The sequence below is a fragment of the Lagopus muta genome, chromosome 1 (genome assembly GCF_023343835.1).
Source record: "Lagopus muta isolate bLagMut1 chromosome 1, bLagMut1 primary, whole genome shotgun sequence".
Taxonomy (NCBI): domain Eukaryota; kingdom Metazoa; phylum Chordata; class Aves; order Galliformes; family Phasianidae; genus Lagopus; species Lagopus muta.
This window is the reverse complement of record NC_064433.1, coordinates 50,646,222-50,667,974: the sequence shown is the minus strand read 5'-3', so window position 1 is coordinate 50,667,974 and position 21,753 is coordinate 50,646,222. Positions and strand designations below refer to the sequence as shown.

The following is a 21,753-nucleotide window of genomic DNA, read 5'->3' as shown; positions in this document are numbered from 1 at the left end:
CCATTGCTGCACATATGGGAAACTGAGGCATGCAATGATAATAAGAAATGCTTTCAGAACTGCACTTTCAGAAATGTCTCTGAGCCAAATTTTCCCTAGATAACTGAAGAATAGCTGTATCTCTAAGTGTAAATGTATGGCTTTCCAAAACTTAGACTATAAGACTTTGCCACAGTGGGTCAGAACCCAGCTGAGGGTATTTCCCAGTGCCAGAGATCTTACTTTTTTGTATCCATCTTTCCTGGAAAGAAGCACCTTCCTTCTCTGGTATTTTCAGAAGAACAAAATATACAGGATTTCAATCTGATCTATCTAAACATACCACATCTATCACCACAGCCTTTTGAATCAACCAAGGACCCAAAACCTTGATCAGATTTGACTTCAGAGGAATTCCTTTATTGCAAATACTATTTACTTACTGCTTCTCCACAGCAAAAAAAAGAGAAACAAAATAAAAACAAAACAACCAACAAACAGGAGGAATGTGGGATGTGGCTGAGAGTGATGTTGCAAATAAAGTATTTTGGAAAGAGGGAGATGAGAGATGTCAGAGAGATGACAGCTATCTTTGTTACCTCCAGGATTAAGATGAAGAGAGCACTGGTGTCTGTGGCTGTTAGCTGAGCTGCTGTTCAGTTTCGGTATGACTCTGGTACTGATGGACACTGTCATCTGTGTTCTGACTTGCACTGCGTGTTCACATCAGCTTGGGAGGGGAACGTTTGCCCCTGTGACATTTCCAGAGAGCTCTCAGGGACCCAGAAGAGAAAGGGCCCCATATCGCTGAGTGTTGTGTCACTGGTGTTCACAACCTGGGTTACTCACATACGAGGCCACATGACCTCGTCTTCCTGGAAGAAAGGTCCAGTTATCGACAGATCTTATGTTGAGCGCTTCCTGCCGCAGTGTCACACATTCACACCCAGTGTGGCTGCTAATGCAGCGCTAACAGCTTGCCGGTTTGAAAGCTGTCAGCATTTTCACAAGGGGGAAAATTACTGAACCAGCAGGATGGTCCTCGGGGCCCCACAGCAGGATTCACTTCCAGCTCTGCTCTCTGGGCACATCTCAGTAGAACTGCCTCCTTCTTATGGCAGTATACCAAACTTCCTGTGTTTGCTGTAGCTAAGACCTCTTTCTTTCTTTCTTAACCTTGGCAACCTGTGAAGTGGTGCATCTGCCCCTCAGAATTTCAGTCTGACCCTTCTCCTGTTTGCCTGAATGTTGGAGCTGACTCAGAACCTGCTGAAGTCCATAGGGGAAGTGCCATTCACTATGAAGGGCTTCTGATAGTTTACTTGCAGCTGTGCCCTTCAGGCAAATGTCTTTTGATACATCCCCTTTCTTTGCCCTGGCTTCAAAACCTGCTTGCCCACACAGTGCAAATACCCCTGTTTTAGGTGGTGGTGTGCCTTGAGAAAGGGAGGAGCAAGAGGGCTAAAGGTATGTTCGTCCCATCTTTACCAAGCTTTATCTAGTCCCGCATTTAGAAAATCTTTTAGGTGCCCCCCCCCAACTCCAAATAAAACTTTGTAGATTCCTTAATATTTCTTTTATTTACAAAAAGGAAAAAGGGGTAGGTTTTTTATACTCATTATAGCAGCAAGAATAATTGAGAAGCTTATGAAGGTCTACATAGGGACAGGAGAACCATCAGTAGAACTGGGATCCTTGACCTATGTAAGATATCAATTTGCCTGTTGAGGCAAGGGATTCAGTGTCTCCTTTTGAGCTCCACCTGGAAAGAATCCCAAAGCACAGCAAATAGCTGGGCAAATCTTGTGCTTGCTCATCTAGGAAGCTGTGGGGGTATTCTTCACCTGATATGTCCTGGAGGCAAAGGGTCAGTCTACATCTTGAGGCGGATGAAGAAGCTGATAAGCAGAGGATAAGGGTTGCCCCAGACCTCTCTGTTGTAGGCAGAATCAAGTCCCTTGAGCAGCTCTTTTGAGGTGATACTCAAAGGGATGGCAAAAGTACCAAGAGGTTTGATAACTTTGAAAGTTTTTGATCTTAGAAGAAAGATCTGTAGCAATAAATTGGTATTTTCCCATTTCTGAGTACTCCTGAAACACGGCAAGAGAAGAGACAGACAGTACAGATGTTGAATGCAAGGATGGATGGAAGCAGAACAGCATGTCTCGCTCTGCCTTAACGCTTCTCTTCTGTGTTATTGCTGCTTATCAACCCAGATATGCAAAGAAGAAAAGTAGTCTCTGCAGCCTTCATTTTTTTTTTGGTGCGTGGATTGAAGTTTTCTTTTCAATGAAGGTGCAGATTCGTGAGTTAGTTTTCTGGGCTCATTTACCATATCTTTGCCGCTAACTAGGCAATGGTTTCCCCTGAGCAATGGAAGGAATGGGCAGCACCTTCACGACGTTTTCCACTAATACAGGATGTGGAATGAACTACTCTGCAATCAGCTTATCGTAGTCAAATAATGGTATTTTGCCAGAAAAACAGAGAGGCTTTCGATTTCATGAAAAATATTGCAGCAAGAATGGGAAATTATGTGTGTTCTTTTTACTGCCATCATTAGACTTGGGGGAGAAAGTGGAAGGGGAGGGGATTTCCCCAGTATTTTTAACCCAATAATGGGGATTTCTTTTAACACTGCACTGCTTAGACAGCTGACACAGCTATGGCTCTGAGCTAATCTTAGAACCTGAGTTTAAAACTAGAGTGAGCAGCCCAGAATGTACTTTGATTAAAACCTGAAATGAGGAAGAACATCATAGGAAAAAAAATAAAAGACACTCTGGGTTAGTCAGGAAGAGATGTCTTCATGTACTTTGTCATCAGCCTCATCTATGAATTTATGCCTTGTTCATCCTATTCCTTCTGCAGTTTTGCATCCCTCTAGAGTAACTCTGTTCTCCAGCCTTGTTAAAGAACAGTTCCAGTGGTTCAGTGACTGGAGACTACATTCATGCTCTGAATAGGAGAAATGTCCATCTAGTCTTCCCCACATAGAAGGTCTTTCCTATGCTTGTAGACTTCCCCCAAGTGATCCTAGACAGAGCCACGGCTGTATTGACTTTGGAGGTCCTTAAGAGAAAGGTAGGCACCAGTGTTTGGCACTTGGCTGGAAAAGGCTGTTCTGCAAAGATCCTCATCCTGGGTTTGCCTTAGAGTTGTAGGCTGAGAAAAGGAAGAGGTAGCATGTGCTGCTGGAGCACTGGGATCAATTGGAAGGCCTGCTTTCCCACTTGATACATCAGAAGTATTGTTGTCATGTAGGTCTGGTGAGTCAGGAAAGTCTGTGTCCACCTGGCATGGGGCCTCAGCATATTGTAAAGCTGCTTTGTCAGTCATCTGCTCATCCTGCTTCAGAACTGGTGTTGGTGAGGTGCTTGCTCTTGACAGAGAAGCCACAGCCCACTGGGTTTCACTTTGTGTCTCTGCCACGAAGGAGATATTTTGGAAGCCCTGGATCCCATGTATACAGTGCAGAAAGTTATAGGGCAACACTGGCATGTCCTCTGCCAGTGTGCAGAGGTCTGGGGAGGGAAGATCACGGTAAGTCTCGCTGTCCTCGCTGCCATTGCTCTCCTGGGTGAAAGGCTCATATGTGAAGTAGACCTGACAGGGCTCGATCTCAAAGGAGTTGGGAAGGTGGAAGAAGAAGTAGCCCTGGTTGGTGAAGCAGCTGGACACAGAGTGTCCACTGGTTTCTGAAGGAGGATCAGGCGCCAAAGTTCCCTTGGAAAGCTGGGATTCCTGATCGTTCTTCTGCATCACCTCCAGCATTGAGATTTCTGGGGCTGCACTGTTCACACACATGGCAGATGTGGAGAATGGGGAGGAGAGCCATTTCTGATGGGAAAGAAACATAGGAGAGAGACTGTTATGCTCAAAATATAACACAGTGAGGAACAAAGAGCCTCTTCTTCTGAGCTATTAAGTGGCCTTTTGTCTGCCCAAGCAATTGGAACTGGGGATACGGAAATCCATGTCTGTGTTGTCCCAATTGCAGTGTTTCAAAGGCACTATATCTTTCTGTCACTATAAAATCAATAGCAGATCTTGCAAATCCATTTTGAGATTTCTGGAGGTAATTGAGGAGGGATGACTAAAAGGAAAGGTGAGGAGAAAAGGAGAAAGAAGAGAGGAGAAGAGAAGAGAGAGGAGAGGACAGGAGATGAGAGGAAAGGAAAAAGATAAAGTGACAAGACTGGAATGAGGAGTGGAGGTGGAAACAGAGAAGGCAGTACTCAGCTGTGTCTCATGCAATCTATTCCTAGGAACTGAACCAATTTTTAATACTACATGGCTGCATGTAGCTCTCTTGTCTGAACTGCTCTTCCAATTTGATTGTGACTGGACTTTCACATTCACCACAAGTTACATCCTGCAGTGTGCTGTTATCCTTATAAATAATTTGGTTTTGATAATATCCAACTTAATTTCATTTATAGACAGTAAAGCAAATTCTTCTAGTTCTTTTCAACACTGAGAAAGTGACTCTGATGCCCACTGCACCTCGCTCCCTGGCACTCTCTTCCCTTCTAAGTTTAGCTTTCAAAGGCTTTTTGCACTTAGACTTTTCCAAAGCTTTGCTGTCCTATGGATCCTCTGCATTTTGTCTCCATCCTTAAAGTGAGATTGCTCATGGGACCACCTCCCAGTCTTGCATCTGATGCTCCCTTTAAAAATGCACAGAATGGTAATTGTCTCCTTGCAGCTGCCCATATTCAAGAAGAATTTGGGGAAGGAAGAAAGAGGTGAAAGACAAGGTGGGGAAGGAAAGGAAAGGAAAGAAGAATGTAGAATATGGCTAACTATAATCCAGAATAATGGTAACTCACATCAAGAGCAAAGGTAAAGCCATCAGCCAGAAGGGAGAGAAAGCAGAAAATCTGTGAAGAGCTGGGCAGTCTGGGACAGGTGGAGGGAAAGAAGCAGGCTGGAAGGGGATCTGAGAGGTCAAGCTGCCTCCCACAAGTTCTTTTTATTTTCTCAGGGTGTCCTGTTAGGGGAGCAGCATGCTGAGGTTTGCGTGGTTTGCCGTTTCTCAGTTCTGAAATCAGAGATGCATCAACCGGGTGTCAGGTTTTAGGTCAAAAAATAAAACTCAGAGAACCCAGCATCTGGTGCTACAGACACATGGGCTGTGTGTGCACGTGTAGGTCCACGCACCCGATGTCTGCCCAAGGCACAAGCAACTGGACCATCCTCTCCCTCATTTTTCCCTAATAACCATCTGGACCCTTCTTGTACCTGAATGTCGCCTCCATGAACAGAGATGAGTGGGGGAAAGAACTTCTCAGGATCTGGGATGTGAATCTTCAGGATCTTCTTAAACCTTGAGAAAAGAGAAGGAGATTGAGATATGAAGAAGGGCCTGATCCTAACCTCTCTGGCACTGTGGTGGTGGAGGAGCACTGCAGCTCACAGGTACTATCTTGATATGGGGGAAAGGTAAAGTATAAGAGTGATCCCGAAGGCTCACAACCAACAGTTCACAGCCTTCTCTACCTTGGTGGTCACCTTAGCATCTCCATTGCCCTCTGCTCATTTATAGGTCTGGAAAGGTTTCTTGTTTTCACGGCCCAGCTACTGCAAGATGTCCCTCTCTTTGCTCACACCACAATAACTCAGTGGACCACATGACATAAACAGGACCTCGCCAAATGATACAGTTGGAACTTATTGGATGTGCAAGCCCATGAGAGCATGCCATACAACAGTAGAATGACCTCCGCTTTACTGGAACCAATGTGTTGTCACTTGAGGCAGCATGAAGTGATATCATCTGCTCCTTGTCCCTCCAAGAGGTTGGCTGGTCCTGTCAGCACATTGCTAGTGCATTGCTGTGGGATGCTCAGAGAAGAGACCCTTCTGACCTCTGCAGGCAATCAAGGCACTCTTGAAGCATGAAAATTTGCTAGTTTTTGAATATAAACTAACATCACTTGAATACAAACTTACATCACTGCAGATGCTATTTTTATTCATGCATGTCTAATCCTTCCTTGCATCTTACCTCAGCATTATCCTTCATCCAAACTCACAAGTTAATTACACTCTGTGGAGATAGGCCTCTTTGTCTCCCTGTGTGCCATATAGCTAGTCCTCCCTCACCTTTTTGTTATGACTGAAGGCAGAGCACAGTGAGCAGTGATTTTACTTGTGTCTATCTTAAATTAATACCTTTCTTCTTTCTTTACAAAGAAACCATCTCAACTTCTGCTGCCTTCTTCCCTGAGAATATTTTTGTCACCAGTATCATTTGGTGCTGCAGTGGCACAGGCTGCACGGGGGGGTGGTGGAGTCACCCTGGAGGTGTTCCAGAACTGTGTGGATGTGGCACTGAGGAACGTGTTTAGTGGGCATGGTAGGGGTGGGCTGATGGTTGGACTGAGTGATCTCAGAGGTCTTTTCCAACCTTAATGATTCTACAATTCTAGGATTAGCACCCAGTTTCTCTGTGCCTGTCCAGAGAAGAGAAAACCTGAAGCCATTTCTAATCTCACTTCAAAATGCTGAGACATGAATAATATGAGTATGCCGAGTAATGCTTGTTAAAAAATAAACAAGAATATGAAAGACACACAATATACAGCAGAGCAGCAAACAGGAAAACTGATTCTCATTTACCATCTTGGGGTCCGTAAGTTTATAAGGAAGGCAGACCCAATGATCACAAAGACGCACGTGCTCACTATAATCGCTGGCAGGACTGGCCGGGATGTTCCTGCAGGACAGGAGACAAGGAGGGAGTTGCCATGAACATTTAGCCAGGGTTCTGGGCGTTGGAGCTACAGCACATTCATGGCTATTCAGACTGATCTAACTAAGTCTTTCCATGTTATTATTGTATGATGAGTTGCTAATAATAATAATAGTAATAATATAGCATAATGCAATGTAACATAATACAATATAATTATAATGAGATGGGATGGGATAGAATTGAATAGAGCAGAATATATAGGTCAGATAAATGAGTTCTTCTCTGTTATGTGGGATGTGTTGGAGCTTTGATGGGTTTCAGTGTCTGCTTGGCATGGATTAACAGATAATCCTCACTAAACAGCTGGAACTCCCTCTTCATAACAGCACCACAGCTGAGGACTGCCATGGATGAGGTGTCACAGTCCACTAGTAGAAGTGCTCAACATCCTGCCCTATTCATTGCAAAAGGAAGCAGGGAGTCCTACAATCAGTTTAAGAGGGGTTGCAGAATTCAAAGAGCATTGTGAGTCAGTGGAAAAATAGAATCATGGGGTTCATGGGTCTGGGTGAGAGGGCAGCAGGACCAAGGAGGGACAAGGCTGGGATCAAGGGCTTAGCCTCTTCCTTTGGATATATGGAGGAAAGCTTTCAGAAGGCTACAGCTTTCCACCACATGCTAATTTTGACACTTGAATTGTAAGGATAGGACAAAGTGAGTGAATTTCCTCATTACTAGCTCTGCCAGCATTCCTCAACCTTTTCTGGCATCATCTCCAACTTTTTTAATCTGCCTCTTTCACACATCTCCCAAAGGCACCTTTGCCTGGTCATGCTGCTCTGGTGCCTGGCTCCTCTGCCTGCTACCCCCATCTCCTTCCATCTCTAAGGGCCTTTGCTCTGGGCCTGCACAGCTTTTCTGTAGCACTTGTGAGAAAGCAGAGAGATACGAAAGAAGACAGTTTTAGAAAGCCCTTTCTTTGCCTGTCCTTGAGACACTACTCACATCACTTTGTCTCCTCTGCCTTTGGTACCCTGGTTATCTTTGGGTCTTGGTTGCTATGACAACTGGTTGCGGCTGTATCCTGTTCATTGACATCACACACTGTCAAAATTTGATCGCCACAGCAACACAGTGCCCTTTCTAAACATAGCTCCTGTGTTTATATCAGCATCAGGAACAACAGGGAGGGACTGGGCAGGGACAGAGCAGGGTGACGTGAAGAGGAATAACCTCTAGCAGCTTGTTTTCCAGGAAAGATGTGGCAGAGACCACAGCCCATGACTCACTAAAGAGGCTTGCTCAGAGCCTTGTATTTCAAGGCTGTAGGTGTCCACCGTGCTGTGGTTAATGGTAATGACTGGTGCAACTCTCAGCAGAGCTTTTTGGGAGGGACTTACACACCTGTAAATCTCTTTCCTTCTCTATGAAACTTTACTTCTTAGACTCAAGTCTCATTGCACCGATCAGTGTCTTCACTGAACTGACCCTGATTTGTACCTTCTGAATTTTGCCTGCCCTCTGGGAGGCAGAGGGGTTGCTGCTATTTAATCTGTTGGGACTGGGAATCTTTGTGCTTATGTGCTGTTAAGCCAGACTGACCTGACAGATTAGGAGGAACTGACAGTTTCCAATCATCTCACTGTTCTTCAGTTAATGCAATCCTTCCTACCCCTCTTCTTCCAGATTTTCATCCTGATTTGGGCCTCCTGCCTTGGTCCTCCTGCCTTGTTTTATCTGAGTTCCCTCTTCCCTCTCCCCGTCAGGCTGCCTGACTCTGATCCTTACCTTCAACATGTGTGCTCCACAGTACTGTCTTGCTCCAGTCACTCCACACACCTTTGCAGGTACTTGAGGCACCTGGCTTTGCACGGACAGCAGCCTCGTACTTCATGTTGGGGGAGAGTCTTTCAAAAGGTGCCCACATCTGGTCCTGACTAATGATGAAGGTCTTGGCTTCCTGGAACAGGGACAAAATTAGAGCATCTCCAGCATCCTGCTGTGGCTCATATATTCATTCTTTGCAAGGCCCTCAGAGAGGACCTGTCTCAGATCCCTCCACTTTGTGCATTGCTTGTTTGCACTGGAGGACAAATCTTCACTTTGCATTTTTCATCCCAGAGGATACCTGTCCGTTGCTTTGTATTTCTCATCACTTTCAGGTGTGCCCTGGAGCTACCTGGATTTCTTTCGTGACAGCACCAAGTAAAATGAGCCTTCCATCCCTTTCCATGTCATTACCAAACACTGGCATCAGATGACACACATAAAAGGGAGAGGGGAGGCAAACCCCTCTCCAGCTTCACAGAATCATAGAATCATAAAGGATGGACAACTAGGATCATAAAATCCAGCCGTCAGCCCATCCCCACCATGCCCACTGCCCACGTCCCTCAGTGCCACATCCACATGGCTCTGGAACACCTTCAGGGACGGTGACTGCACCACCTCTCTGGGCAGCCTGTGCCAATGCAGCATTCTCTTATGGAGAATAAGTGTTTCCTAATATCCAGCCTGAACCTATCCTGGCGCAGCTTGAAGCCATTCTCTATACCGTCACTTGTTTCAATCTGAGATGAATTTCCTGGGTGATGTAAGGAAGACCAGGTTCTGTATGGTGTCTACTCACCTCCCATGACTGACTCGTGGTTCGGTACCGCACCTCGTATTGCCGCTCCCCATTCAAGTAGTGAGAGGAAATATTCAGACTCCATGTTAAGTTGTAGGTGTTTTTAGCTTTGCTGAACAGCTGAAGGTTTCCTGGAGGCCACAATTTTACTGGAAAGAGAAAGAGAGCTGGCATGTCACCAGTGCACTGTCTGTCTGTTACCAGGCTCCAGTGTCAGACACCGTGGCAGCTGGGTTGGTGCATAGGCTCACAGAGCCATCTATGGCTGAGTGAGATCCTTAGTGATTTCCTTCTCTCTGTTCATCCTTGTTACCCACTGGCCCTGGTGACAAAAGGCCTGGGAGTACAGTAAAGGCAGCTCCTCCAGTAGCCTGTGAGAATGGCCACTGCACTCATCCTGTCTCATGGGGTTATCCACAAGGCAGATGTATGGACAGGAAAGGAGCACAGTTGGGGTGACAGCTTCTTCTCAGCTGCTCTTTCAGAGAGCTACAGCCACAGGGGCAGGAGTTACACAGACTGTCTGGGGTGAATCTTCTCAACCCCTGATTCCAGGCATGACTTCTTATGACTCACACTGCAGTAACTTCACTGGATGTCTTCTCAAGCCAAATAAACTCACACATCCAGCAAAAAAAAAAAAAAAAAAAAAAAAAAAAGAACTAAGAAGATGATTTTTGACTGGATTAGTGAGTTGAATCAAGTCAGCAGATTGATTCTTGGCAAAGCTGGCTTAAAGGAGAGTGGAAGCACATTCCTTGTAGGAGGGGCAGAGCAGCAAGACTTTCTCGCCTTGTAGCACGTATTTTTCAGAAAGTCAGCTGAGCTGTCATAGCTTGTTTGAAGCCAGAACTCCTATCACAATGTATTATCATTCATCAGTGTCCCACGTACAGAGCAGAATGGGAAGTGGCTGACATGACAACACACTGCACACTAAATGGCATGGGAGTCAACATGGTCAAATTGCTAGTTGTAGCAGGGGACAGTGAAAAGAGGTAATTCTGCTGTGAGTGTTGCACAGTTGTAGACAGGGACAAGAAATTGGGTATCCCTTCATAGGGAAGCTTCAAGGACTGCAAGACAGAAGAGCACTCACTATTTTGAAGTGGACTAAAATCCTCCAGTTGCGCAGGTATAGACCTATTGTCCCCAGTCTGGCAGTGTACAGACATGGTAAGACGATCTGCAGCAGTGAAGCATTGCATCTGCAAAGAAAATTTACCACTAGTAACAAGGAGCCTCATCAATAACCACTGATACTTCCAAGCATTGCCTGCATGTAAGAGAGTTAAAAATTCTTGACAATGAGTACGGGTGACACTTGTCTTTGAAAAGCAAAAGCTTCAGTTTTCAGCAGAGGAAACAAAACTCTTTACTCATTTTTTGTTGTTGCTCACTGAAGAGCAGGGCACAAAATATTTTGGTACGGTATTTTGCTGGGATTGCTGTATGTGCTGACTAAGCAGGAAAAAGTTACTTTCAGCAAGTGACATTTATTGAGATAAAATATTTTGACTAAAATGCTTTATGTTCACTGGTAAGATTGAGATAACATTGGTATTCAATTTTACTCTTGAAATGAGTAGAACTCTTGAACTGATAGAACACAGTTCTGCGATGATACTAAAGAGCTATGTACATCACACAGATCTGAATAAGAAATGGACCAAACAGCTTGATTAGAAAGAAAACATGTTTGAAAGAATAGCTTATGGAGTTGTTTACCAGCCCTACAATTTGCCTTCACATATGATGTGTGAAAGTAAAAAAGCTTGGCTGTTGTCAGAACTCGTTGTGACTCTGCCAATAAGGGGAATTAGCTATTTTATTTTTTCTTTCTGAAAACACAGAAATTACAGCAATTTCTGGATATGACTGAGGGAAGTACCCAACAAGCCTGAAAAAAGAGTCTGATTTAAATAACGAATAATAAGCAGAGGATTTGTATCAATATTGGTTTCATTGATGTACAGCTGTTGCATCTTGCATTTGGCACATTTTACCAGGATCCACAGTAGTTAATAATTTGGAAAATGGTACTGAACTTTTCAAGGAAGATGAGGTCTAGAGGTGTCTTCAGAGCTGGGGTCATGGTCATTCCTCCTCAGAGGAAGAGATGGGGGCAACACCTAGATAAATGTGATATGGGACGCTGCACACAATCTACCCTGCACTTCTTCTGCATGACTCAGGGCATTATGACCCAGCTCACGCCCCACATAGGGCAACACACAACAAGCCCAAGCCTAAAACTGCAGTCAAGGCTTGGATTTTCATAATGCTCCTGAGAGTCACACTCCATATTGCTAAAATTGACATACCATCCTTACAATTAGTCAGGACATCCTAAAGGAATTACTCACATTATAGTCTTTGCTGAAAATCTTGATGCATCTCCTCAGCCCAGTCATGTGTTCTGCCTTGGGTAACGCACATTGCTCAGATCTTTCAGATGAAGAATGTAACCTGGGTTTTAAACAGGAGAATTCCAGTAAGCTGGGGAATCTGTTTTACATGTAGTCAGATCTTATCTGACACTAAAGGCCTTTCAAAGTATGTTGCATCCTACCACACTCATCGAACAGCTTACAGCTAGGATATAGTCCCTCTTTACCTCTCCACTGCATCACACAGACAAGTTTTATGTGCTGGCACATGGAGAACAAATGCATCCCAGATATTTCAAACCAAAGACAATACGAGGCTTACAAGCTTCTGTCTAACTCCCCTGCTACATATTGATTTGGGAGACAGTTGCCAGTTTCAGCCCCTTTAAGGTTTTACTCATCTCCTTCAAGCCACTGACAGCCCTATAGCATCTCAGATACCAGGCAGGAGGCATTTTCCAAACCAGGTCACATCCCAGCCAGCCAGGAACATACCTTACTTCTTGATTCAATTCCACAGGGCAAGGATATGTTTGGTTGTCAAGGTCCATGTACCCAGCCTCAGAATGTGTCTGCCTACCTCACCCCATTGGAGACATCTCTACTGACAGTCAGGAGCAACTTACCCATGCCAAAACCACACTAGTCTTTTCTTATGATAGGCACTCAGAGAATCCCTGGGTAGGACAGTAACTATTCTTACTGAAAATGTCATACTTGGAGACCACAGAGAAACAGCCCAGCCCCCGCTGCAGTACTGGCTGCATACCAACCCCTCCTCATTTGTGAGAGGAAAACATCATAGAACCATTAAAGTCAGAAAAGAGCTCTACGATGATCTAGTCTGACCATCAGCCCTCCTCACCATGCCCACTCACCACGTCCCTCAGTGCCACATCCACATGGTTCTGGAGCACCACCAGGGACGGTGACTGCACCACCTCCCTGGGCAGCCTGTGCTGCTGCAGCACCGCTCTTTCTGAGAAGAAAATTTCCCTAATGTTCAACCTGTACTTCCCCTGGCACAACTTGTGGCCAATCCCTCTCATCCTATTGTTGTTACCTGGGAGAAGAGACTGACCCCCACTTCACCACAATCTCCTTTCAGGTCACTGTAGAGAGCAATAAGTCTCCCCTGAGCCTCCTCATCTCCAGACTGAACAATCCCAGTTCCCTCCGTCACTCCCCATCAGACCTGTGTTCCAGACCTTTCACAGCTCCGTTGCCCATTTCTGGGGTATCACTGACTCAGAGGGGCATAAGGACCAGGGATGAAAAATGACAGGATAACAATATATTCCTTCACTCACTGTTGCTCAGTGTGCAACTTTCCTGTCGTGTCCATCTCACTCTGGCAATGAGCAGAAGATCCCTATATAACTTTAATTCCACCTCCCTCTGCCCTTCTTTGCACATTCCCCTGTTCTGTCGAAAATGGCTTTCAATACAGAGGGTTGCTACTAGGGATGAAGGATTTTTGGAAAATTAACACAGCATTACAGAGTTGGGATATAAGTAGTGCTAGGCAGTTTAGAACCCCCAGATGACAAACACTGAGCAATATCTCAGATCACCTGGAGTCGGAGACAGACAGATTTCAAAGGCAAACCCTTCAGCTGTGTAACTCCACCACACCTGGCTTTGTTAGAAGGTGGCTACATTGATGTTCTCTCCAGGACACTTTTCATTCAAAGCATTGCCTTCCCTCAGCCTTCCCAGTCACCCACCTGTCACAAAATTCGTACTTCGATAAAATCGTCAGATTGCACGGCGCATCAGCAAGGTCCCTGCCTGAGTTCCAGTCACAAAGGAGAGCTGCCCTCGAGTCATACCAACAAGTGAGACTGGAGTTGCCTGTCAGCAGGGAAGAGATGGACAGCATTGCGATTGAATTAGCAATTACTTGACTTTTGGCATTAAGCAGCAACCATTAAGCCCAGACAATCCTGCCCCATCACAAACAACAGACAGACTCCTCAGTAAGATAGCTGTCTCCAGGTAAGAAAAGCAGAGCCACTCACTCCCCTGGCTGCTTTCTGCCTTTGGACATTGGAGTGCTGCTAAAAGCTCTCTCATTAATGCAGCCTCCTCTGGTTGTATGTTACAACGTGGGCATTACTCAACAACTACACCAACACAAGAGATCATTTCTTACCTTGCGTAGAGTCCGATGCCAATGAGAGAGGAATCAGAATGAGCAGCAAGAGGTGGTGCAGAAGCAGTGAGGAGGGCTTCATCTGTTCTGGGGACACACTGAAAGAGAGAAGATCCCCCCCACAACCTCGTTCAGCAGTGCTAATTAAGAAGTTGTCAACTCACGTTGGGTATCCACTCTTCCTGAGCTCAAAACCAGTGTTTGTCTTCCACACTCAGAAACTCATACCCCTTCTACTCCAGTCTGGTTTTCCTCAGCACTTTATCATTTTCCTGCCTTGGTGCTGCTTTGCTCAGCACTGAAACCATCCACAGAGTGACACAGATGGGCTGTTTGCAGAGTTGATGCCTTCTGGAAGTGTGTGTGAGCACACAGTACTCTGCACACACTGTTTCAGGCTGCTGCTGACTCAGGTAGAGAATGCTGCCGTGGCTGCACACGGCTTTTTTTGGTAAGTCCTGGGACTGAAATCACTGGGGGTCTGCTGAATGAGAGGGCTGCAACTACCAGCAGTTGGCTTAGGAGGTAGATTTTGAATTGGGATTGGGAAAAATCAGGGAAGTTTACCAAGCTCTGGAAAGGCAAAGATTTACCATATCATAAAATATGACAGTCACACACAAACTATGCACCATCCTTGCCAAGCAGATCCTGCATTGCCTTGAAAAGAGGTGTGCTTTCAGGCATAGCAGAAAATTCAGGCTTTGCAATCAGGTAACCCCTGCAAAGCCTGTGCAGCCAATCCCCACAAATGGGGCTTATGCTCAAGCCAGCATCCCCCTCTCCCTATCCACCTGCACACCCGTACCTTGAGGTCTGTCACTGCCTGCAGGAGAAGGGACCATCCTCACCTCTCCACACAGGCAGGGCTGGGCACAAGGCAGAGCTCTGCTGAGTTCTACTGGGGAAGTGGGAGCTGGGGTTTTTTTAAAAGGCTGGCATGCGGCATGCTATAGATCCCAGTCATGATAAAAGATTAGGATCAGAGGAAGAAAAACAGGATGACAACACATTCATAGACAAATGGGGAGAGAAAGGGAAAGAAAGAAACCAGACGAAGTCGTTTTGAGATGCGGGGTATGATTTGAGAGGATTGTGGAAAGACAGAGATAAATACGCGCTCAGCCCTCCCCAGTGACAAAAATCAGCTTGTCAGACCGAAACTCCATCCAAGACACTTCTCAGATCAGCCACCCCCATGTGGGACAGAGCTGGAATCACTTGCATTACCTTCCAGTTCCAGGCACCCGGTGCTCCAGAGTTGGGGTTGCAAGGACAGATGGATGCAGGTGCTGTTGGCCCAAGTGGGAAGGAAGCAGGGAGCAGGGAGAGGGGCTGGAGAGGAGCTCTGCTCAGAGCACATCCACCCACCAGCCAGTGCTGCTGGCATGAGAGGAGACAGGCTGGTCTGCTGCGGAGCTGTTCCTCTCGTGTGTGTTCAGTCTTTGTCTGCTCCCTCTCACCTTTGCACAGGAAGCTGCTGCTTGCTTGCCTTGTCAGAATGAGACGAGGCCCCAAAGTATCGAAAAGGCTAGCGAGGCCGAGAATAAAAAGCCCCAAACCACGTCCTACTTCCTGCTGGTAAAGCAATAGGTGCAGAAACAAGGGTGGAGAATCAGGTGTTAGCTCACAATGCTCAGATATACTAGGGACCAGTTTGTAACTATTACTGGGAAGTATAAGAGAGGGAGAAAGACCTGTCCTCTCCAGACACCATCAACAGACCTTTAACTTCCTTTTTCAGCCCAGAGAAGCTCACTTTCAGGGTCCGCATACATGCACAGGTCAATTTGAAACTGAGGAAGGAGTCACTCTATAGAAATACAAAATAAACCACTTTGTAAAAAACAGCTCGAGTCATTGACCTAAGCAACACCAGAATGAAACCAGCATGGCCACCAGTGCCCTAGTTTCAGAGGATCCATCCTGGGTCAGAGCTGGAGTGGAACAAGGGCAGCACTGAGAGAGCCAGCAGCACAACCCTCACACTTCAGATGGTGTGACACCACAGGAACACCTGTCCTGTAGCGTGCCTACCCAGCAAAACATCCCACTCACACCACAGAAAAAAGAACCCTTCCCTGTGAGTTGAACCTCTCAGTTCAGACAGGCTATGCTAGCCCACAACAGCTGCAGTGCCTACTTCACATGGCTTAGTCCTCTCAGCAGGATGCAAAAAATACATCAATTTTCTTCTAAAGCTCAATCTGCCCCCAGTTCTCCATGGAACAGTTAATAATAGAAGAGCCGTTCACTGTGAGCATCTTCCCAACATGACTTGCCCTCCCAAGCCAATCCAGATGCACCAGTCCACAGGCCCACTAGTTGCCTGGCTCATAAATAAACTTGCATACACATGTGAACCCACACACCTCTCTTTTTCCATACACAAATAGAATTCTCTGAAACACAACACCTCACATTTCCTGTTTGGTCTGGACAGTACAAAGATGGCCACTGGTGTGGGGCAGGAAGATGAGACTCTCCTTTTACGCACACAGTGGTCACCATTCTCCCTGCTCTTCACTCTTCACTCTTAGAGCAGCTCAAGGCCAAGGCACATGTCCACCACCGCATTCTCCCAACCAAAAATCACAAATCCCAGGTCTGCAGGCAGTTCCTTTTTGAGGACTAAACAAACTTGGAGGATGGGGCCTCCTGTAACAACAAAGGGATGCTGGTTTCAGGTAGTGGAAAAAGGGTGTGGGAGGAGGATGGGTTCTTAGTCACAGGCAGTCCAGCCAGAGAGCGGGTCTCAAGAAGATATCAGATCTTAAGAAAAGAGAACGTTGGAGCAAAACAGTGATTTGAAGGCATAGGCAGAAGCATTTTGAAGGAGGCTGCAATGCTGGGTCCTGAAAGCCATTTCTGGCAGAGCATTTCAGTTCAGACTGCAACACAGCTTCAAGCACATGGACTGGTCTGGAGCACAACATCTCTTTCCTGCTCTTGACACAGTCCAGGGGTTTCAGAGGTGTCATCTGGATGCTCTTGCTGACAATCTGAAGACTGGCAAGAGAGAAACTGGAGAATGAGACCAGCCAGCCCCTGTTGAGGAGGAACATGAATGAGAATAGGCTGTATGCTTGCTTGCCCTTGTTGCAGACTGCACAAGTTGCTACCAGCAACCTGTTCAGATCAGATCTACATTTCCCAAAGAACTGGCTGCGATCCTACGTGTCCCCAGGGTATTGGAGACAGCCATCGGGCCCAATGTGTGGCACCTGCTCTCGGCTTCTCCTGAAACAAACTCCTGGCTTTGAGGGCTTTTCACATCCAGACAGAAGATTCTCCTGATATGGATCATCAGGACACAGCATTTCCCAGAAGCTCTTAGCATGACTGCAGCTACGCTGGTGCTGAAGTCCTGGCTGAAGCAATGACGTGCTCTGTGATTAACTTCTCGGTATCACCAGCTTTGCAGCTGCAATGCAGTATTCATGTTTACCATCATTTTTCTCATTTATCCTTCAGACAAAGAAATCTTCACCTTCCTTCACTTTGGGAAAGAAAGAGCAAAAAGCACACGTTTTATTGCGTGGCTAATCAAGCAAAGAAAATCCCACTGATTTCCTTGCTATTTTGTTTTTGTTTTAATGTGCAAGAATCAGAAACTGATTGATTTTTTCCAAAACTGTGGGGGAGGGAAGAATGGTCTGACTGATCATCTAACAGAAAATACCCATGCATGAATGCATGGACTGCCTTAGTACTGTCAGTATCTGTTGGAAACACGTTGTGAATATATTAAAACAACAACTTCATGGAGTAGAAAGAAGGGGCTGTGTCTAGACTCTATTTGATACACAGTTTTCAGGCTTGGCTGCTAAGGACACTGCACTACTGAGACTTGGGCACTTTTAAACTCCTTTACATTGGTGTTCTTAGGAATGGTGCCATTTGCAATTTAAAAAAGCCAAACAAACCACACTGTCAACGATAAGTGCGAGGTGTTCTAGTGATTGCCTTCCTGTCCTTATAACGGTGACTGAGGCATGCAAGCTCACCCATAAGCTCAGCTGTGCAGAGTTAAAGCAGCAGGTGAAAGTGCACAGTTGAGGGTTTGGTTAAAGGTGTTGTTTGGGCCAGATCAGTGTGTCAGAAGCAATGTCAGTTTTTTCCAGCTCTCAAGGCTGGGACAGGTTGATCTTTTGCCTCCCTTCTGCTTTCATAAGAGAAATGCAGTGCTGCTGAAACTTCTCATTTTCAGTTGCATGTCTGCTGAGTGACTCTTCAGGGTGGAGAAGGGAATACTCTCACTAAATAGAGAGTGAAGAGGTGTGAAGTGCAAAAGTATGGCATTATTTATTGTCTCGTTAGCTGGTTAGGCTAGACACATCACTTCCCTTTGCTGGCTCTCAGCTGGGGCTGAGGTCCCAAGCTCATTGGGATGCCTTGCTTGTGGTTTAGAAATCATCCAGCTTACCAGGGACAAGCTCGGTGGAGGGCTCTGTAGATCCATCTCAATGTCATGTCCCTGTGATCTTCTTAACTTGATGGAGGGAAGGTTGTAGACTCAGCAGGAAGCATGGAGATGTGGACAGAGATGGCCCCGATGGCCACCAAAGCTCGCTTTCGGCTAGGATATATTGTGAAGATCTCTAGACGCTCTTCAAGTTATTTCTGGTACTTTCCAAATAATGCTCTCTTAACCTTTACTTTGAATTTCCTGCCCTGCACATACAAGCGCTTCTCAAAACTACAACATTGCTCTGTATCTGCTGTTATCTTCCCCTTAAACTTTGGTTCTGCTCCGAAAAACGTCTGTTAAAATGGCTCTGCAGGGAGCCGCTGTTTATTGTACCAGTGATCTTTTTATCAAATTTGTTAACATTACCAGGATGCAAGAGGCTCTGCTTTGTACCAAAGTGGCAACCTTGGTGTGGCATTAAAGCATCAAACTTTTTGTTCCCCCAGTCTGACATCCCTAGTGACACTTTTGTTATAGACTAGACACTGCCCCCAGGTTAATTGACATAACGGTGTTTAAGAGGAGTAGCACTTAAATGATGGAATATAAGTTCTGGGATCACGTACTTTTGTCCAGCTTTTGTCCCACAGAGAGCAACCCGATAGATCTGCCTGATAATAGCAGAAGGCATCAGATATAGAAAGAAATACACAGTGTTCAAGAACAGAAATTCTCTAGTCCTGCAGGCTGTGGAAGAACATGGATAAAAGTAGTACGAAGCTGAGTTATTTGCAGATGCTCTCACGTGCAGCAAGTCTGAGGCTGTAGGTGGGAGGAAGTGTTCACTTTCCCTCCCTGCTGGTGATGGTCACAGGCCCAGAGAAGAGAAACAAGAATGGGAGGGGAAGCATACTACTTTCAAGCAGTTTCACTGTTAGCCTGGTTGGTCATAAACTCATCTGCATGAACATGAACATGGAGCAGTCATGAGATGCTCTGTCTCATGGCTCTTGGGGACATGGTTTAGTGGTCAATATTGGAAGTAGGTGAATGGCTAGACTAGATGATCTTAGAGGTCTTTTCCAACCTTCTGTGATTCTGTGATTCTACAAAATACCCGTGGGCTCAGTGACCTGAAAGAATGCCAGTACCTATGCCCTTCTCTGAGCACATGGACATACTGTGGGGAGGAGAGCATGTGTTTGAGGCAATGTGACAAATGGCTGCTAAACTGTAGTATCTGCATCTGTGGATGTTCTTAGCCTGGGACACCTGCGATGGAAAGCTTATCAGTGTGAAGCGGAAGGAAGGTGACATACTTATGGGACTCCTGACATATTTATACAGCTCTCACATCCTCTCTCTGTTTCCTTAGCATAAAAAGGGGTCTGAAGGATGTTTCCCAACTTCTTCAAGAACTGAGATTCTCAGGACAGAGGCTAGATCCTGCACGACAAACAGGTGTTCGTTGACCAGGTCTGAAGCGACACTATATACTTATAGTTCCTGAAAGTCATCCTGGCATTAAAAGCTGAAGATGCAAGGCTGAAGCACCTTGTGAACTTGCTTATAGACCTGTACTGAAGGACATCCAGGATATCTGCTCAAGTTATATGATCTAGAGGTGTGTAATGCCAAATTTAGAGACCAGAGTTATACCAAATCTGTACCTAAGCACAATTAGCAAGTGTTCCATTGGCCAATTTACTATCCAGCACCAAAGACTGCTATTGGTCTTGAGGTAGATTATTACCTTGTTAGTTGAACAGGCTTGGAAATGCAAAGCCCTGTTTTGTTTTGTAGCTTGTCAAGGTGTTACGTCTCTCTCTATTTAAAGTTGGAAGCCTTTGTGTGCAAGCCTAATAGGAAGAAATAATGGCTTCCAGACATAATAAATTGAGAAAAATTCAGAGATTTATTTTACATTCAAAATTGCTTGAGGGCAATATATGATGCTGCAAGGAGATTCTTGGGAATAAACTCTGAGGTGCTCAGATAAGCAGGGCTTCCTCTCATTTCCCTTCCTTCTCTATGGAATTTCTGTTTTCTTCATCTCTCTCTTGCAAAGTGGTTAGAAGGGGATTAATTATATTGTTTATTTTATTTTCAAATAAGTTTGATGATGCCATGCTTATCCAGACTTTTCCTCCCAGAGAGGCTGAAGTAAACCATCTCTAGCAGAGCACCTCTGCAGCTTGACAAGACAAGGTGACACTAAGGTGACACTTAGTTCACAAGGTGAACTAAGAATCTATTATTTTCTAGCTGGGGATGCTGGCTTAGAAATGTCTTCACGGAATCATAGAATGGCTTGGGTTGGGAGAGCCCACGAAGACTGTCCAGTTCCAACTCTTCGCCATGGGCAGGGCTGCCCCCACCAGCTCAGGCTGCCCAGGGCCCCATCCAACCTGGCCTTGAGCCTCCAGGGATGGGGCACCACAGCTTCTCTGGGCAGCTGTGCCAGTGCCTCACTGCCCTCTGAGTAGAGAATTTCTTCCTAACATCTAACCTAAATCTCCTTTCTTTTAGTTCAAAGCAATTACCCCTTGTCCTACCACTATTACACCATGTAAAAAGTTGATGCTTTCTTCTTGATGCTGAGACAACTGACCTAATCTTGGTGAACATTTCAAGATCATCACTTGGAGCGAAAAAAAAAAAAGAAAAAAAAAGAAGCAATGTGAAAATTGCTATTTTTTCCCCTCTGTGGCCTCTGAGAAGCCTGAAGGTTTTGCATGTGAGATAGTATTGTAGAATCACAGAATTATAGAATCATTAAGGTTGAAAAGACCACAAGGGTCATCTAGTCCAAGGATTTGTTACCCCATTGACTATATTTGTGCCTGTATTTGTAAATGGGATGTGAAGATCTCAGATAAAATGGAGATTGGTTCCTTGAGAGGAGGATAAGAGCAGGATGCCTCTTCCCTCCAATTCTGGTTGCTGAGAATGGTACGCACGGACACAAGGGAAAGGCTCTTTAGAACTTTGTTCCAACACGTCATGCAAAAGAAGCAGAGAAGTACACAGAACACTGAAGCAGTTAATAGTTTCACTCTCCTGCTCTCTTCGGCTCAAAAGAGCAGTGACGGCTGTTGCAGCCAGCACTGGGCTGGGAAGCCTGCTTTGGGTAGGGTGCTGTGCTGCATGGCTGGGAACAGGCTGGGGAAAAGGCCTTGAGGGGAATGCCCATTACCTGCACCTGTGCACACACTCACACCGACAAATGCACGTACACAGCTGCAGCCAACAGGAGAAACACAGAGGGGATCGAGTGCTTGGCTCTACTTGAATGCTTACCCTGGAAACAGCCCAAGGACAGCATGTGTCCACAGTCACCAGGATCCCATCCCTCAGCCACAGGTGAGACCTGAATTCTAAAGGAAATGTGCACCATAGCTTCTATGTTTCAAGGACAGGAGTGCCAATGTAGTTATCTGACCAACCATCAGCAAGTACCCCACTTTCTTTCTTTGCAAGAAGCAGGTT

The 21,753-nt window shown here is 45.6% G+C and overlaps 1 protein-coding gene across 1 annotated transcript; it reads right to left on the bottom strand.

The window, feature by feature from the left end:
• Positions 1–299: 299 nt before the first annotated feature.
• On the bottom strand, positions 300–15,367 carry IL2RB (interleukin 2 receptor subunit beta). The gene is made up of 10 exons (XM_048933351.1): positions 15,084–15,367; positions 13,854–13,951; positions 13,426–13,552; positions 11,675–11,777; positions 10,408–10,516; positions 9,309–9,457; positions 8,468–8,639; positions 6,604–6,700; positions 5,224–5,308; positions 300–3,819 (listed from the first exon to the last, which is right to left on the bottom strand). The coding sequence occupies exons 2-10, from the start codon at positions 13,933–13,935 to the stop codon at positions 3,016–3,018; spliced, it is 1,728 nt and encodes a 575-aa protein (XP_048789308.1). The 5' UTR covers positions 13,936–13,951; positions 15,084–15,367; the 3' UTR covers positions 300–3,015.
• Between the last annotated feature and the right edge of the window lie 6,386 nt (positions 15,368–21,753).

Excerpts from the sequence above, each read along its gene's own strand:
- IL2RB (XM_048933351.1), bottom strand. The coding sequence starts at position 13,935 with ATGAAGCCCTCCTCACTGCTTCTGCACCACCTCTTGCTGCTCATTCTG. Across the intron at positions 8,640-9,308 it reads CCACGAGTCAGTCATGGGAG|GAAGCCAAGACCTTCATCAT; the intron begins GTGAGTAGACAC and ends TCCCTGTTCCAG. Across the intron at positions 5,309-6,603 it reads AACTTACGGACCCCAAGATG|GTTTAAGAAGATCCTGAAGA; the intron begins GTAAATGAGAAT and ends TCTTTTCTCAAG.